At 27.5% G+C, this 15,992-nt stretch overlaps 1 protein-coding gene across 13 annotated transcripts in view; it reads right to left on the bottom strand.

Annotated features, from left to right (window-relative positions):
• Positions 1-1,983: 1,983 nt before the first annotated feature.
• Positions 1,984-15,992, bottom strand: part of Patronin (calmodulin-regulated spectrin-associated protein patronin) — a 48,275-nt gene continuing 34,266 nt past the window's right edge. For 3 of the 13 annotated variants that reach the window (XM_035880630.2, XM_035880634.2, XM_035880631.2), the window contains 16 exons: positions 14,294-14,470; positions 12,949-13,082; positions 12,680-12,833; positions 12,409-12,604; positions 12,097-12,329; positions 11,824-11,998; positions 11,459-11,739; positions 11,020-11,316; positions 10,683-10,919; positions 10,371-10,548; positions 9,460-9,579; positions 8,294-8,389; positions 7,747-7,845; positions 5,890-6,123; positions 5,457-5,739; positions 1,984-5,326 (listed from right to left, as the gene is read on the bottom strand). In XM_035880630.2, coding sequence (XP_035736523.1) covers positions 5,182-5,326; positions 5,457-5,739; positions 5,890-6,123; positions 7,747-7,845; positions 8,294-8,389; positions 9,460-9,579; positions 10,371-10,548; positions 10,683-10,919; positions 11,020-11,316; positions 11,459-11,739; positions 11,824-11,998; positions 12,097-12,329; positions 12,409-12,604; positions 12,680-12,833; positions 12,949-13,082; positions 14,294-14,470 — 3,039 coding nt within the window. In that variant the 3' untranslated portion in view covers positions 1,984-5,181. The other 10 variants (XM_035880632.2, XM_035880639.2, XM_035880635.2 and 7 more) reach the window with 10 other exon arrangements.

Consider the following 15,992-nt stretch of genomic DNA (forward strand, 5'->3'; position numbering starts at 1 on the left):
AAAGTGTTTATTTAGGTATTATTTTTGCAAATAATTGTATTTTTCAATTATGGACTTCATTTCCAGGTTTTGCGATCCTCTTGATTGTTTCAGTGCTGTGTGTATATTCAAAGATGATTTTTGATGATTTTTAAGTTTTCACATCCTTTTGATAATATTTCATAGTGCTTTTATGCAATCGTATTATTGATCTCCAGCGTTGACTGCCTTTATGTAGTTTCAAAGTGTTTGGATGATTTTTTTTGCATATTCTAAAAGAGTGTACAATAAGCTAATCGCTTATTTGTATTTTCTGTAAATCAGAAAACATTTTTTTAGAATTACGTTAATCTTTTCAAATGACTTAAAGGATTATTACCTGCATATATTATCTGCTTACTTTTGTTAAATGTGCCACTGAGTGCACTAAATTTAAACATTACTATCATTAATGATACTTCCCTGTATAATAAATACAATGAGATAATATAAAACTAATGAGTAGTGTAATTTTAATTTTATTAAGAAGGAAGTTCACTATATGCCATTTATGGTTTTAATTTTATCTTGATAAATATAAGAAGGAAAAAGAATCTATTACAAATACATTTTATTATTTTATTAATGACATTCGCTGCAAGATGCTGACAATAAAATAGGATCGAAATTTAATTTATTACATTTAATATATATATATATATATATATATATTTAATATATATGTATATATATTATGTATATAATATATAATATATATGTATATATATATATAATATATAATATATAATATATATATATATATTAAGCAATAGTTTCGTTCATATATCATGTATATAAAACCGTAATATTTACAAGTATGGATTAATTGAAAATAAATGATTTGACAATATTCTTGTAATAATAAAAATGAACAATTATTACATAAAGGTAATTCTTTATTATTAGTAAGCGCGATTACTGCAGCGTACAAATACGTCAGTAGTCCAGTTTTTATTTTAATCTTTTTCTTTCTATCTTTCTCTCTCTCTCTCTCTCTCTCTCTCTCTCTCTCTCTCTCTCACATTCTCTCGCTCGCTTAGCATTTTCCTTTTTTCTTTTTTGTTTGTTTAAAACAGTATGCATTAAACGTCAAATCCAACAGCTCACTAATAATATATCGCCCCCTTTGAAAAATATAAATATCAAGCACAAGCAATCACCTTTCAATTTTTAGCTACATTATAACTTTCGTATTTTTTCGTAGCTCTTTTCGTACTCAATTTTCTTCCTCCCATAAAGCCAAATGGTCTCTCGTTGACTCTTAAAATTAGTGACTATATATACATATATATATACATATATATATATACATATGTATATATATATATGTATACATATGTATACATATATATATGCATGTATATATTATAATTTTTAGTTTTTTGTTTTTTTTTGTTTTTTTTTTCGTTTTTTTTTCTTTTTTTTCTTTTTTTTTTTTTTTTTTTTATTGTTTCTCATCATTATTAATCTCCTCGTCGTCGTCGTCATCGTCGTCATCGTCAACGTCATCGTCATCGTCGTGAACTTATTACAGCTACTCCTCACACCTCAAATCTTATTAAAGTCATTTTATGGCGTATAGTGTTTTCATATTCAATATTGTCAAATCGGACCATAACTGAGAGACACCGGTGGCTCACAGCTTTTTCTACTTCTCACCGTTTCACGACAATATATTTTAATTAATTAATGAATGAATGAATGAATGATTGAATGAATGAATGAATGAATGAATGAATGTATGTATGTATTAATTAATTAATTAATTAAATAGATTTACAGTAGAGCGAATATAATAAGTGACACTCTTCGGATACCACAGTTGACGGATTTTATCTTTTGTCTTTTGCTTTTTTTTTTTTTTTAAGTCCCTACTAAAAAAACTTTTAAGGGACAATAAAACTGTCTAATTGAAACTTGACAAAATTCACAATTTCATATTGTCCAATGGAAAATATACATACATTATCTTTTTTTTTTTTTCGAATGACCGTAGAAAGTTGAAGAAAATTCGATATGTCGCATAATTTTTTTCGTTTCTAATGTTAATCAATATGCTTTTTACTGTATGTGTGTGTGTGTGTGTCTATGTATGTTTGTGTATGTATGTATGGGTGTATGGGTGTACGTGTATATCTGTCTGTCTGTATGTCTAATCATACAAAAATATGAAGGGTCTATCTAATCTGATTAAATTTATATTAAAACATTTTAAAAACACAAAATATTTCGACGTTACTTTTACACGTTATGTTACAATAATAATAATAATAATAATAATAATAATAATAATAATAATAATAATAATAATAATAATAATAATAATAATAATAATAATAATAACAATAATAATAATAATAATAATAATAATAATAATAATAATAATAATTATAATAAAATTAATTCGATGATTATACTCAATTGAAAATATAATTATAATAATAGGAATTACATGAGAGATGATAGACCCTCCATATTAATCTATAAAATATTTTTCTCGCGTTTCTATCTAAACACTATCCCATCGTGTATCTATAGGAATATATCGTATTAAAAAATTCGTATTTACTCTTTCATTAAAAGATTAGTCATTTGCCAAAGACAAAAAGAGCCAATGCCAATCGCAATTGAGAGGCGGACGTTAAATTTATGGCACAATATAAATAGTTTTTCATTTATATGTTATCAAACTAATTAATCATTAATATACATACCAGGTATATCTCATTCTCTTATAATATATATATATATATATATATATATATGTGTCTAAAAGAAAATAAAAAGGAAGAATTACAATGTGGCACACTTGCCACTAGAAAATATTAATTGATATGAGATATACCATTCTCTGTGATACAAAACAAAAGAAATTTAAGAAGATATTAATTTAATTTTCATTTGTAAATCATTCTCTTTAGATAAAATAAAAGATTAAAAGATATAAAAGTAAAGAAAAGAAAAGAAAAAGAAGAATGATCGTCCCTACGCGTAATTTTTTTTTTTTTTTTTTTTTTTTTTAAAGATTTCATATCTTTCGTTCAATTTCTTTTTCTTTTTCTTTGAGGAACACAGACTATGGATGGTGTTTTATCAATTAGACCAAAGAAAAATTACAATAATATATAGAAATGATTTTCTTGTCAATTACAATCTCGTTTAAATATCCTGGAATATGGTATATATAAATTATATCGATAGTGACACAGGACACCGACCATATTCCATTATCCTCTTACAAGATGATCACAAAGAGTAATTTTAATTGATAAAGAAAGGGATGGAGACATTGTGTGAAAAACTACGGGTTTACAATAGACGACAGAATTTGTTAGTAATCAAAAATAAATATTAGTCGAGTTCTTTTTCTTTTTTCTTTTTTTTTTCTTTTTCATTTCTCGTTGACAAGTTACAATCACTTTTTTTTTCTCAGCAGTATACATTTGACGGCACATTTTATAGCTCAATTCGAATTCATGCATATACTCTTTGTATCATAAAGAAAAACATTCTTGCACGAGATATATATATATACATATATATGTATATATATATATATATATATTTACATACACACACACACACACATATATATATGTGTATGCACATATATATATATATACTATGCCCAGATTGACCATAAGGCTGATTTGGTATTTTCTTCACTAATTTTCATTCTCAACTTATTTATTTACAAAACTACTTTTATAGTCTGTGAGCTGTTCTCCTTACACATTCTTCTCCTCAAACAAATTACAAATTACAAATTACAAATTACATTATATCCTACAACTGTCAACAGTTGCAAATACTATGCAAGACGAAGAATCATTTATCAACTTTGATCTAATATAAGTTAATTGGAAATGTTAATAATTTTAGCTTTTGTTAAGGTATAAATATATATATATATATATATATATATATATATATATATATACAAATATTAAGAAATGAAAAAGGAAATAAGAAATGATTACTTTTAAATTGTAAAATGAAGTGAGCTAAAGCTTAATTTATTTTCGCAATATAAATAACAACATTAATGACAGTATCACTCTTGTGTCTTTTAATACATCAATATATGACATATGTGAAAATTAATGATCCCTCGTCTGCTTAATTTTTAACTGTTCGTAAAAGCCAATCGTACTAGATTAATAATAATAATAATAATAATAATAATAATAATAATAATAATAATAATAATAATAATAATAATAATAATAATAATAATAATAATAATAATAATATTAATAATATTAATAATAATAATAATAATAATAATAATAATAATAATATTAATAATAATAATAATAAAAATAATATTAATTCACATATTTTTTGTTGTTGTTAAATCTAAAAAAGATGGAAAAAACCTGTGCGAATCACATCATTTATATGCACTAATAAGACAAGACTTTTTTGTTAACATGAAAATGCGATAATCCTGGCTCTCTCTCTCTCTCTCTCTCTCTCTCTCTTTCTCCCCCTTGCAAAAGTGAACTTAGGAAAATGAATAACACGTTGATATCAGTCATGCGTTCCATTTGCAACACAGCAGTTTATGTGATTACGAGATTACATGTCGAGAGTTAATCCGCACGAATATTACGCATCGGCAACAAACCGTTCCTATCGTAGATATTGGTAATCTTATGACACAAAAATCGGTGCTGAGATCAATGCAATAGAAAATTACGAGAGACAAAATATAGAAAAATACGATAGAAAGAGAGAAAGAAAAAAAAAGAAAGATAAGAAATGAAAAATAAAAGAGAGAATGAGAAAAATTAGTGAAGAAAAATTCTAATGACGTTGTTCGTTTAAAAATATAATTCGTGCGATCTTATAAAAGCAAGAGAGAGAGAGAGAGAGAGAGAGAGAGAGAGAGAGATAGAAAGAGAGAGAGAGAGAGTGGGAGGGAGAGAGAGAGAAAAAAAGAAAAAGAAAAAAAAAATCCCGCAGAAAATCTTGGGATAATCGCACAACTAACGTAACATAATTAATAATCGAGTCAGCACCGATCCATCGGGTGTCCTTATAAAATTGACTAAGAACGCAACGTTTGCATTAATTTAATATGGGCCTGTATTAAAATAGTAACTATAAATAACGAAGGGCATATGGTAGCATAATGTTAAGAGTGACACTTGTGTAAAACTATATGACGAGAGGCATGTTCTTTTTGTTTGGTAAATTCACTTTTTTACCTTGCCAAAGACTGTCGTGTATCGTAAAGGCATCTATGGTTACTGTAAGATGCTTTGTGTGAACCTGGGAGAAACACTTCCCTCCAGAATTATATCTAAAAGAATAATTATTTTTTTTTTAATGAAAACAAAAAATATTACTCCTTTATAATAAAATTTCTGAATAACAGTATTGTATTGTCTTTTTTTTTTTTTTTTTTTTTTTAAAATAAACAAGATATTTACTTAAAGAACTTATCAAACATTTTATCGAAGACTTGTTTAGGTCCAGTACCATACAACTTCGATACTTCTTCTCGATCTGGACAGTAAGAGTAGAGAGCACGGAACTGACAACCAGCATCTCGGAACAATATGAGGAAATGTTTGCTTTCCGATCTGGCTATTTCATCTAAAACCTTTCTCTTGGCTTCTTTATTTACTGTACCAGGAAACACGCAATATTCAACAGCATTCAACATAATACCACGGTTCGATTTAGTTGTAGGTTGTTTATACAATCTTGGACCTTTAAAATAAGATAAACGAATTTTTTTTTTTAATAAAAGTTTGTTAAAAAACAAAAAAAATAAATAAATAAATAAATAAAATAAAATAAAAAAGAAAAATCGACTATCAAAGTATTTTTTTTCCTTTTTTTTTTTTTAATTAAATTTACCACTATAATCCATCATCGAACTCGGTGTACTACTGATATCGCTGCTACCATCGTCAAAGACTCTTCTTTTCGTCATCAGACCAGGTGGTAAGGATCCAGGACCCGATGGTGATGGAAGATGTCTCATACTTCCCATACCAGGACTAGGTGCACGTCTAGGTGGTGTTGCTCGACCCAATCCGCTATCCGTATCTGTGTACCGACACATCATACCGTCTTGATCACTACTCGAACCTGTGAACGCAAGCTCGACGTATGAAGATAGAAATAAATGATAGAAAAATACGGACATACGTAGATTATCCATATTGAAACAGAAAAACAAAGTGAACTGTCACTTATAAATTGTCAGAGAGAGCCTTTATTATTATTATTATTATTATTATCATTATCATTATTATTATTATTATTATTATTATTATTATTATTATTATTATTATTATTATTATTATTATTATTAATATATTAATATTAATATTATTATTATTACTATTATTATTATTATTATTATTCTTGTTGTCCCATCCAAGCGAGAAAGAATACGGAATAAGAACTTGATAAAGTCTTTGAACTGTTAGTTCTTAGTAAATTCAAAAGATATTAGTCACTTGTTAGACTTACGAGAGAGTGATTGATAACCTGCTCACTTCAAAAATATCCATCTTCATAAGCTTGCGTCCAATATATAGAAAAATCGCTTAACATTTATAAAAAAAAGCTCTTAAATTATATACTATATGATCTTCACACTTTTTCATTTCAATAATAAATTTATGATTTGTAATATAATCTAATAATAATAAATTGTTAACAAACAAAACTACTGCTTTTATTCTAAAGTACTAATTTTATCTGGGATATATTAATTGATTAACTAGCGAACGTTTTTTTTTTGTTTTTTCTTAACTTTCAAATTCTACCTATAATTTATTGATTTTTAAAATTTCTTATTTAACATTCAAAATTTCGCTACAAGCGAAATTTTGATTGTTGATATTTTATTTTTTGTTTGTTTATTTACAACATTAGACAGATAAGGTATGTATACCAAATTCATAAACGCTTCGATTTATAAAGCATAAAAGCAAGGAATGATCGAAATACTAATCTAATAATTATTATTCGAAGCTAAAACATTTCATGAATTTGCTATACTTTTAGTATCATGATAACACCTGGAAATAAAAAAAAAACAAATAGGAATGGTATAAACAAATATATATCTGAGAAAATGTGATAGGATAATTGATATGATACAGGACTCAGAATGTGAGTCAAAGTGAGAGGTTTTTTCTTTTTTTTTTAATGGGAACTGGAGCCACCAACAATAATCTGAAAAGACACTGAAGATAGACATGTACCCATAACCAAATGCTGTACAACAATAAGCCCAAGAAGCCTCAACTGAAAATTATCTACAATAGCAAATGAAATATCTTATGAATGACATGGTCAAAGTTACACCGATATAAAAAGATCAATAAAATCTTCAATAATGATCGATCAATTTATCATAAACATTGCAAATCATATAGAAGAATTCGTTAAATCACAAAGGATGGAAAGTAAATGATAATATTGGTGAAACTTTGACGGCACACAAGAAGAAGAAAAAAAAAAAACATGGCTACTCGCACGCGCGCGGGTGTATATATATGTGTGTGTTTGTGTGTATATGAATATCATTGCCATTTGTGCTCCAATCTGCCACCATGCTACTACATATATACGTGTAATTGCTATTGCCTACATAAAAATTAGAACGGCGTGTAGGACATTTAAGACTTTTGCACATGATAGAGAAAAAAGGGGGGAGGGGAGATTTAACGATATTCCAAGTCACTTGGTGCTTCTTACCACACAAATTCATCAAGGAATTAGATTTTCTTCCCTTAAAGTTTTGGTAAGTCGGGTATTTAGGCCTGCCTCTAACCTGTTGCTGAGGCTCCTGCACATCTGCAATAATGCAACGTTTACCTTGTTACACTTAACGCCATGTACGATCGGGGATTAATAGTAGGGGATGCTTCAATCGTACGTCATTGCATCAGGGGGGATGAGTCTAACTACGAGCCATGTCCGCTGGGAATATCGAAAACTCAAGTAGCCGGTGCAGTATTGGTGCAGAATAATGTTGCGTTCCAACTGAAATATATATAACTACTACGAAAGGCGCTACTTAAAAATAAATTCATACCCCTCAAATAACCTTGTTCAGAGTCATTTGGAGAATAATAATTAAATAAGTCTAATAAAACGTTCAAACATTTGTAAGATTTATACGTAGGCGCCCATACCAGTGATAGATAGATTTACATCCTGCAATGAATCTACTTTCGTCAAGCAAAACGTTTAAGAAAAAACATCATTTAAGCATTCTTTCTATAAACGATATTAAACCCACCTCTTGATGTTTTGTAGGAACCACGTCTTCCAAGTTGTTTAACGCTTCGACAGGGAGATGAGCCTCTACCATCATCGGGTGAATCTACGGAAGATACTAAAATAGGGATAGCGCTATTATAATCGAGTTCATTAATGATACAAATTTACGAATATAAACTAATATAACAACTTTAACTACATTATTATTTACCAATATAGATATATTCAAAAAACAATCTCCAAGCATGCACGATAATATATAAAGGGAAAATAAAAACAACAAAAAACAAAAAAAAAAAAAAAAAAAAAAATAGAGTGCAGTGACAACAAAAAGAAAAAAAGACAAACAAAAAAAGAAAAAGAAAAAGAAAACAAAAAAACAAAATCAAAATCAAACAACTCATTAACTACATACAATGTTAGCCAATAATAATTCATTCAATTAACAATTAAATTAGTCGTTCAATCATTAGTTTGGAGTAATGGTTTCATAATTGAATTTAATTTCTCTTAAATAACTCTCCGTCTTACTCATAGACACCGCACATTGATTAATTATTCCATAAATTCGACTTTAATTTCTAACCATTACGATTTTGATTAAATAATTAATTTAATCGTATCGTATTATTAACAACGATGAAAATAAAAATATAATTATCATTAGATAATTATATTATTAAATATTATCTAATACTATCTACTAAGAGACATTGTCAATATGGTTAAAGTAAAAACTATTATATATATTATATACTACAAGGAATAAGTGTAATATATACATATATACACACACATACACACATATATATACATATATATATATATATATGTGTATATAATTATATGTATCCCTGATATTGTTTATGTTGTGAAGTATATCCTTTTGCATAATATTATTTTATCTGTGTAATTAAAAATTTTTTTATTTATTATTATTAAAAAGACGTATATATATATATGAAATCTTATTTATACTCTTAACGTTGTAAATAATAAATCTTGATTAAAACATTGTAATTTTATAATCAACAATTTTTTTTTTTTTTTTTTTTTGTTTTAAATGAATAAGTCATTAGAAAATATTTATCATCTTTCAATTGAAAAGTGCCATAGTTATATATTGAGAGATTTCTTTGGTGCTACTTATTTAGTTAATGGGAGTGGAGTGTGTGTAGTGCATACCCCTGAGGCTGCCGCCCCGATAAAGGGGGCCGGAACGTCGATCATCAAGGTGAGCAGCAGTAAGACTGTCCTGCGAGCCTCGGTAGTAGTCTCGCCTCATCGTTGGGGAAGTCAGCGACGCTATAGTAAGTGTGTTAGTGCACAACAATCAGCTAGAATTTTCTTTTGCTACTCTAGTTTCGCTTTGACAGTATATGTATATATGTATATATGTCATTTAGATACAAAAAAAAAGAAAAAAAAAAAAAAAAAAAAAAACAGATCTATACAATTGTGATTAATTATTTTACACGAATATCTAACGAATATCTAATGATATTATTACGCTATTAACTGTAGCGTAACGTGGTAGCACATATAAGAAAATTTGTAGCGTCGTGGACACGTGAATACGTGATATTACTCGTGAGAATAATTATAATCAAAATACCACAAAAAAAAAAGAAAAGAAAAAGAAAAACAAACAAACAAAAATACAAAATTGATCTTGCAAAAAACAAAACAAAAAAAAAAAAAAAATCAAATATATCTTTTATTTGAATCTTCGCCATGCAAAGACTAAATATGCAACATTACAACATTAAGATATTGTTACTATCATTAGATTATTACAATGATATGGGTGAATTACACATGTTGCAACATTGATTATACTATATTATCAGAGATTCGAGTATGTATAAATTCATTAGGATACAAATTGGAAAGATATTTTTTTTATCAACAAATGATTCTATCAACAAATACATTCATTCTGACTATCTATATTATATTTTATACATAATCTCATCTCCTCTAAAAAAAAAAGGGGGAAAAAAAAAAGAAGAAAAAAGAAGAAAAAAACAGAACAACGAATGACTTGAAGAAACAATTAAGTAACAATCGTGATGCAGGTGTATAATCAAACCTACCTGTACTCAAATTAGAGGAAGAACCTTTCTTTCCACGACTAGGCGTAAGAGCTCCAGAATCCAATTCCGTACCAGCGTCTACGTGAATTGTCTTTGGTCGTGGACGCGTCGTTGCAGTCTTATTACGTAATTTGGTTGGTTTTATTGCATTCAACAATTCCTTGTCAATGACTTTTCCCTAAAGATCGAACAAGGGATACAATGTAAAAAAAAAAAAAAAGAGAAGAAAGAAAAAGAGAAGAAAGAAAAAGAAACGTCAACAAAGTAATAATCATCATTATCAGCAAATGTATAATTTAATTGAATGCTTACTTCTCTTTCAGCTTCCTCAATAGCTTTCTTAACTTTATATTGTTCTAAAATATTAGCTCTCCTCTGTCTTTCCTCTTCCTTCTTACGTGCTCTCTCTTCTGCTTTTAATTTCTCTTGTTCTCTACGTGCTTGAGCTTCGGCTTCCTTTCTTTCTTTCATTTCTTCTTGCTGTTGTCTTCTCTGTAGCGACAGTAACATTATACGTTCCTTCTTTCTTTCCATTTCGTCTAATGAATTCTAAAAATATTAGATATGTAATAATAAATTATCATCAATTATATATTTAACATTTTTTTTTTTTTTTTTAATTATATATCATTTATAAACACAGACTCACTGGATCAGGATTTGTTAATTGTTTTCCAATAACTAAACCAGCACTACTAGATTGACGACCTTCCGTACTACTATCACGTTGCCTTTCTCTTTGACGTTCTCTATATATTTCATTTTGTAATTCTCTATCTCTTATTTCTTGTCTATGAAATTCTCTCTTTTCGGCCTGACGTTGCCTTTCTCTTTCAAAATCTCTCTGTGCTTCCAATAGTTTTTGTCTTTCTGTGACACTAACAGGTGGTGATTCTGTACGTACCCCGAAATCTTCGTGTTCTATGTAAGAAGAAACATTTCTTTCCTACAAAATAATTGTTGTATGTAATAACGAAGACATATATATATATATATATATATATATATATATATATTTTTTTTTTTTTTCAATGCTTGGGACAAATCAGGTTTTATCAATTTTTAAAAAATATTATTAGAATAATTACCTTCTTCGGAGATGTTCTTTTAACTCTAAGAGTTGGTTTTGGCTTCTTAGGCACATCGTTATCAAATGAAATGTAGAAACCCTTTTCACCGGCATCTGTAGGATCAAGGGGTGTAACTTCTGGGGTTCTCGAAGGGGATGGTGTTGCTTCTCTGAGGGATGGATGAGGTTGAAAAGAATTTCGTGATATCGAAGGCCTGGTTGGAGATGGTATCCTGTACGTTCGACTACCTGAAGTAATATGCAAACCACGTATACCTTCTACGACCTCATCGTCGTTCCCTAAAAATTATTATCTCGGATTAGAGATATATTAATTCAATCATTTCTTTTTTGTTCAATTAATATATAAATATATGTATTAACCAATGAACGATATATTCTGTGGTTTCATATCATCAACAGGTGGAGCTGGAACAGGAGTATGTAAAGTTGCACATTGCCTTTTTTCAGTTGGACTTTCACATGTCATTGGAATATGATGTATAGTCGGCCTTTTAGATTCTGGACTTTCGCTCATTAACTGACTTATTCGATGAATCTATAACCCGTAAAATAAATAAATAAATAAATAAATAAATATAATTATTATTCGCTCTAATATTTTCTTTTATATTCCAATCAATAAAATAATCTTACGGCATTACGATGTTGTGGACTAGCAGTCGTTGATGCAGTTTGATTAAAAAGTGATGCAGACGTTGGATAAGTTGAAACAGGCTGATTCATTTGATTATTACAAAGACTATGATCTCCACCATTAAGATACCTTGGCTCTTGAGATGTTTCATGAAATACAAAACCTTTTTGTTGTGATGGATGAGTATTCCAACTTCTTGTATCTTGATATAAACGCATATCTTGTTGGTAAGCTATAAATTATTGGAAATATTTCAATAAGGTATTGAATAATAAAATGATAAATATTATATGGATGACTAAGAGATTTACCAGTGGATTGTGGATTGAATCGTGAATCAATAGATTGTTGATATCCAACATTCATTTCGTTAGCTAAATTTTGACTTGGCGGTGGTTGTCCCCATGTTCTCCTTTGTAATTGTGGTTGATCGTGTAAATAAAACTGTGACTGTTGAGAATCTTGTATTCTTGGATTTAATGTACTCATCGGAGGCATACCATAGGACTAAAAAATAAAAATATTTCAAATTAAGAAGAAGAAAGAAATTTATAAAAAAAAAGAAAAAAAAAAATATCTTACTTGTATATGCTGCTGACTAAGGCTTTGCAATTGTTGCAATTGTTGTTGCATTTGTTGTTGATGCTGTGTCATTAAGTGCTGTTGTTGTATTTGATTTTGTTGATTAGCTAAACGTTGTATATCAGCTTGTATCTCACTGAGGCTGTTATTCATTCTATATTAAAAATATATGTTAATAATAATTACATTTTTATAAACACAATTGTAACATACAGGATTATATATATATATATAATTCAAATGTGTATATATATATATAAAATACTAACAGTGATATAGATTGATGATACTGTTCTAAATCCATATTTTCTATATCCGGAGTACGTCTTGTTTCAATAAACGGTGCGTTTCCATCCTGCTCCAACCATTTATGCTCTACATCTCGAACATCTTCGCTGATTTCCTGCATATATCATTATAATTTTATATAATTTCTTCGCGATATCATAAATAATTCTCTGAATAATCTATTATATAAAAGAGTGAATTATTATTATATAATAAATTATATATATATAATATTTTATATATATAAAAAATTACAATGTTTAATGTTATAAATTCACTATAAAATATAATAAAAAATAACAAACTTGAAATATTACAAATTTACATTTAAAATCATTTATTGTATTGTATTCTTAAAAAAAAAAAAAAAAGAAAATAGATGACGATACTCGTAGTTAAAGATCTGCTAAAATACATCACATTTATCAATTTATTTTTAATCAATGTTTCATATTACTGTATAAAACACAACAATAATTATAACACAATTAAATCTAAATATATAAATAAATAAATAAATAATAAAATCAGTGATAAAATTTGTAGATTAAAAAGTGCCATTGTGGCATAAATTATATAAAAGCAAAGGAAAGAAAATACAAAAAAGAATAGGAAAAAAAAAAAAGAAAGGAAAAAGAAATCATATACAGAACATTCATATGAACAACATACGCACACAACCCATAAGTTATCCTTTTGTTAATGTTAAAATAAAAATGCAAAAGAGTAAACAGAAAATAATCAATATCAATAAAAATATGCTTGTGAGTAGCATACAACATTTTCTCAAGAGTGTTTAGTACTGCATCATGCACTTCACAATTCATTAAATTTAAAAATGGTATAGGGGAAAAGGAGAATTGTTATAATATTCATAATTAAAATATATTTGTATTGTTTCGTTTTCCTCGAATACTCACTATTATTATCATCTAAAAGCATAAATAATTAATTCGATTGTTATATATATAAAAAAAAAAAAAAAAAGAAAAAGTTGACGTTCTCTACTAAGAAGTAATATAAAAAGCAATCATACGCCGCTTAAGAAACTTTTGGCTTAATTTTTTTTTTTGTTCCCTTTTTATTATTTTTAAATGATGACAATGAGAACTGTAATAATGAATTATTTTTATATTAGATTCATTTACTATACTATGCATAAGAAAAAATAAAAATACAATTGGATTGATATTTTGAAGCCATACAAAAGCACATATTAATTGTTTAAAGAAAAAAAAAAAAAAAAAAAAAAAGGAAAAAAAAGTATTGCTGCATTACATTTTCCAAGTTCCTGCCTGGAGAGAAATCTTTTATGTAGTATCGTACCTTGAGAGAGAAGGGTCTCTGTGGTTTTTCTTGAGAGGGTTGTTGGGGTACAGGAATGGCCTCAGATACACTTGTTGGGGTCTCCCCCGAAGATGCAGAGGTTACTGGGGTGGGGGGACCAATTTCTTCCGGACTGTCCCCCCCAGATGTTGACGAGGAAGGAGACTTTACCTTACCCTGCAACCAGCCCAACCAGCGTGCCTTGTTAAGTACTCAGAGTCCGCCACCAACCACCGTACACCATGGAAGAGTGTGTCCATAACCAAATTTTACGTTCAAGCATTAAGAGCCAAAGCTTATTTAATAAAAGTTCTTGCAAATCATATATATATATATTTTTTTTTTGTTTTCTTTTTTATAGCTAATTTACTACATGTGCACAAACTCTCTAAATTTCCTTTGAAAAATATTTTATACATAGAAAAGGGCAATTAACACAATGCGATGGCTCCAACTAAAGATAAATTTAACACAATATATATATATATAGAAAAAAAAGAAAAATTTCATTGGTAAAATTTATAATAATTTTATCACGTTAATAGCATTTGTAATCTGTATCATTGCAATATTTTTAAGCGCAAATGATTTATATTGTGTCAATAAATGTTTTATGTCGATATTTCTATTATAATTGACTAAGTATATAAATAAAATGCTTGACTTCATCCCTCTCAGTTATATATACATCAATAATAAATAATTCAAACATGCATACCAGCACCTTAAGGGGAAAAAAAAAAAAATAAAAAATAAAATAAAACAATGCATATCTCACAAGTTCATATTTTTGTTTCAAATGTTTTACGTAGAAATTATTAATTAAAAAAATAATTAATAAAAGCAATAATACTAAAATAACAAAATGAATATAAATTTTAAACCTTGCTATATATAAAAAAAAAAGAAAGAAAAAAAAAAAAAAAAAAAAAAAAAAAAAAAATAAGATCAATGTGCATCAATATGCACTTACCACCATGAACAGCTGAAAGATGAGAAAAAGAATAGTATTAAAAATAATATTATTATTAGTATCAATAATAATTATTTGACAAAAATGCAAAGAGAAATGGAAAAGAAATAAATCGTATTACTGAAAGCAAATTATATGAATAAAAAATTAGATTGAAAATCTATAAAATATAAAGAGAATGAAATATAAATGAAATAATTAGTGAAAAAGATGTGCAGCTTTTTTACCTTAACCAAATAATTATGTATATACTCCAAGCTTATATTTTTTTGGTTAATATATATATATATATAAAAAAAACATGTACTTCTAGATTGTACAATATACAATATGTTTAAAAAAAAAAAAAAAAAAAAAGAAAAAAGAAAAAAAAATCTACAGACAGCATTAAAACTTAATGAATCATCCCATGTCAATCATTGTATTCTTCACAAACTTTGAAATGATTCTTTGATTCATAATAATTATTAAATATTCATTGTTTGAAAATAGAATGATTGACGAATGATTTGACTGTGCTTATAATACTATATAATACATACATATATGTATGCGGTAATGTTATAATATGCAATATGCACAACACAAATATAGGATGACAAAGTGACGAAGAAAAAGAAACACTAAAATTTTTCTTAATTATATCTATATGCATTGATCTATACTAAACACCCGTGCCTAAATTTCGAAATGAATCATCGATTCATGTCTACGTATAATGTTCTG

The sequence above is a fragment of the Vespa mandarinia genome, chromosome 19 (genome assembly GCF_050613455.1).
Source record: "Vespa mandarinia isolate Hongniang chromosome 19, ASM5061345v1, whole genome shotgun sequence".
NCBI lineage: Eukaryota > Metazoa > Arthropoda > Insecta > Hymenoptera > Vespidae > Vespa > Vespa mandarinia.